The 3,028-nt window shown below is 36.3% G+C and overlaps 1 protein-coding gene across 1 annotated transcript; it reads right to left on the minus strand.

Moving 5' to 3' along the window:
• Nucleotides 1–1,614: 1,614 nt before the first annotated feature.
• On the minus strand, nt 1,615–2,612 carry LOC128188182 (tenascin-like). Its single transcript, XM_052859079.1, has 2 exons — nt 2,453–2,612; nt 1,615–2,077 (listed from the first exon to the last, which is right to left on the minus strand). Exons 1-2 carry the CDS (start codon nt 2,490–2,492, stop codon nt 1,674–1,676), a joined length of 444 nt encoding a protein of 147 aa, XP_052715039.1. The 5' UTR covers nt 2,493–2,612; the 3' UTR covers nt 1,615–1,673.
• Between the last annotated feature and the right edge of the window lie 416 nt (nt 2,613–3,028).

Raw genomic sequence — 3,028 nt, forward strand, 5'->3', positions numbered from 1 at the left:
ACAAATAGTTGTAGATACGATTTTAAATCTTTAAAATAAGTCTGTAGCTGCGCAGCTCGACAGCTGTTTCAAGTGATTAAAAGGGCATTGTCCTGTTCTTGTATGCATACTTTTCAATAAAATGACATGTAGGACTTCATATTTATTGCTTTTATATATTTTGGCATCATTTTTGGCCAGTTTCGGGCAGAAACATACCAGTTCAAGAAATGTTTACACTCTTATCCTCAAATGTACAAGATGCCCGCACATCCTCCTTAAAATAGTAGTAGGTTTGAAGCGATGTGGGCCAAAACTGTGAATATCCTTCACCTTTAGCCGGGTCTTGCGTAAGCAATGGCCATGCTATTTCTACGGTGCACGGTTTACCGGATGTTGACTTAAGAAAAGTTATACGCACAAAGTTCCAACTTAAAAGGGATCGTAGAATGCATAGCATGTCAGTTGGTCATTGTAAGTTTACATCTGATATTTCGAGTTTGCAATATAAAGTTGCTGAGCGGCGGACTGCATTGTTTACTCTTATAGCCTGTCATTTTAGAATTAGAGATCCCGTTATCAAGCTGTGTGTAGAGATTGTTGAAGCAATATTAATTGTTTTGAGAGCGCGTGCAACAGTTAATTGTAGTTTCTGATCCTCCCACGATTAAATATAGCTGCTGCAGCAGTTCTGTAGCTCCTGGTCTGAAAAATTCGGATGGACAACCAGGTTTTCCTTAGACAGGGGTTACAGACCTGCAGCTAGATTCAATATATCTAAGCTATCAATATCAATATATGTATAAATGCGCTTATAAACTCAACAAATTTATTAATTATTACTCAATGTGTCTAACTAGTCTGTTAAAATGCCATTTCATGAACAGTTTTTCAATACACATTAAATGAGTCCGTATAATTTAATGTATATATACTTTGAGTATAATTTATGTACTTTGATTTAGATATTCACAGGTTATATTACACAGAGCAAAATATAAAAGTTTTAGAAAAAAAATAAACGTAAGATGAATTAATGTTCGCTAATCTGTTGCATACTACCTAAAATGTAAGGAATCATTCTTCGAGTATAATGAGGTGATAATTTCTGTCGAACATAATCAAATCCAATAAAGCCCGAAGAGCTTTATGATAGATTTGATCACGCTCCGACCGAAATTTTCACCTCATAATATTTAAAGAATGATTCCTTGTTACTTATATTTATGTAATTTCCAATTTGCACACTTTAAAACAACATTATTTGAAAACCACTATTTTTTTGGTAGCACATGCTATATATTACTACGCGGCGCAGCCAATACGTTTTGTGTTATGCTATAAGACAAGCCCATTTTGTGTCACTCCTATTTTATGAAGTTATTGGGTTTTAGGGTTCAAAATTGATTTGTTATGTTATCACAGACAAAGACAGTTGAAAATGGAAGTATTTAACTATGAATCAACACTTTACTAGAATTAAAAGGTTTTTATGTTGAAGTTAACCTAAATAAAAATGCCATGCCTCAATTAACAAGAATGCTTTTTTCTGGTAACTCTTACCAGTTTTACCCTTGCTATCAAGGTCAATATAAATATTGTATATTGCAAAACACTGTTTATTCAAAACAATGATTAGAGTATCGAATTTTATTATTGTAAAAAAGTTAGTTATGTTAGTTATGGTAATATCATCAAGGGTGATGGCAGTGGCATTGGTGGTTATCACAAGTGGCAATCTGTCCCCCGCCGCACGTGCAGTCGGTGGCATGCACACATTCGTTGACCGCACGACGAGGATGATGGCAACTACACTGGTGATTGTCACAAGTGGCGATCTGATGTCCATCACACGTGCAGTCACTGGCGTGAACGCATTCGTGGACAGCCCGACGAGGATGATGGCAGTGGCATTGGTGGTTATCACAAGTGGCGACCTGATGTCCACCGCACGTGCAGTCATCAGCGTGAACGCATTCGTTCTGTGCGTGACAATGGCACATGTTGTTCTCACAGTGCCCGACCATATTGGCTCCGCAAGATTTGTCACACTCGGCGTCGGTTGTGCAAGCTGTGTTTTGGCTCGCAACCAAAGTTACTGAAAACGAACATACAATTAGATCATACATGACTGTATTTGGTTACTCTGTCTGTCTGTCTGTCTGTCTGTCTGTCTGTCTGTCTGTCTGTCTGTCTCCTCTCTCTCTGTCTGTCTGTCTGTCTGTCTCTCTCTCTCTCTCTCTCTCTCTCTTAGAAATATTGATAAGAATTACCAAAATATTCCGATCAATATGTTTTGAATGTCAGAATACCTCTACGCCAAAACACAGGTGTTAATTGTTTTATCTTATTTGTTGAACTTTTATTTTTTTTTTTGAAACATAAACTTTTTCAAAACTAAAATTTGAATATTATTACTGAAGGAGAACAAATAGGATGAAAGTTAGACTTGCAAAGGAGGTAAATAGCTTACCCAGACCCACAGCGACACATAACAATATAGCGGTCCTCATGCTAGTGTGTGTGTGTGTTCTTACTCCCAATCAAGAATTCTGATTCCTGTTATACGGTATACTTATATATGAATTATCTTACAATCTTATCGCCGACAAAAGACAGATGACACGGTACCAAAGCAAGGTCTTTATATCATGAAAAGACCTGGTTGTCCTTAACGATGATAACCTTGATATAAATAGTCGGTCAGGGTACAACCCCCTTACCAATTATTTTTCTCTGGACTTAAATTTTAACTAAAATTTGTCATAGTAAATGTATATGTGGGTATATTTACATATACATATATGCGGTTTATTGTTTAATGTAATCGGTCGTTGTTAGTTACATTAGTTATCCAAGTACAAAAGGGTCCCACTTGTAATAAACGGTCCCTTTTATGTTTCGTTAATTGCCAACTATTATAGTGAACTTATCATTTGTGGGGTCATTAATGAGATATTAACTCTATGTCACAGATAAAGATGGAACTTTCGGAATGGTTATACTATCGATTCTTTAAAGAACGTTGCACTTTGTATATTTGATATCA

The sequence above is a fragment of the Crassostrea angulata genome, chromosome 6 (assembly GCF_025612915.1).
Source record: "Crassostrea angulata isolate pt1a10 chromosome 6, ASM2561291v2, whole genome shotgun sequence".
In the NCBI taxonomy this organism is placed as follows: domain Eukaryota; kingdom Metazoa; phylum Mollusca; class Bivalvia; order Ostreida; family Ostreidae; genus Magallana; species Magallana angulata.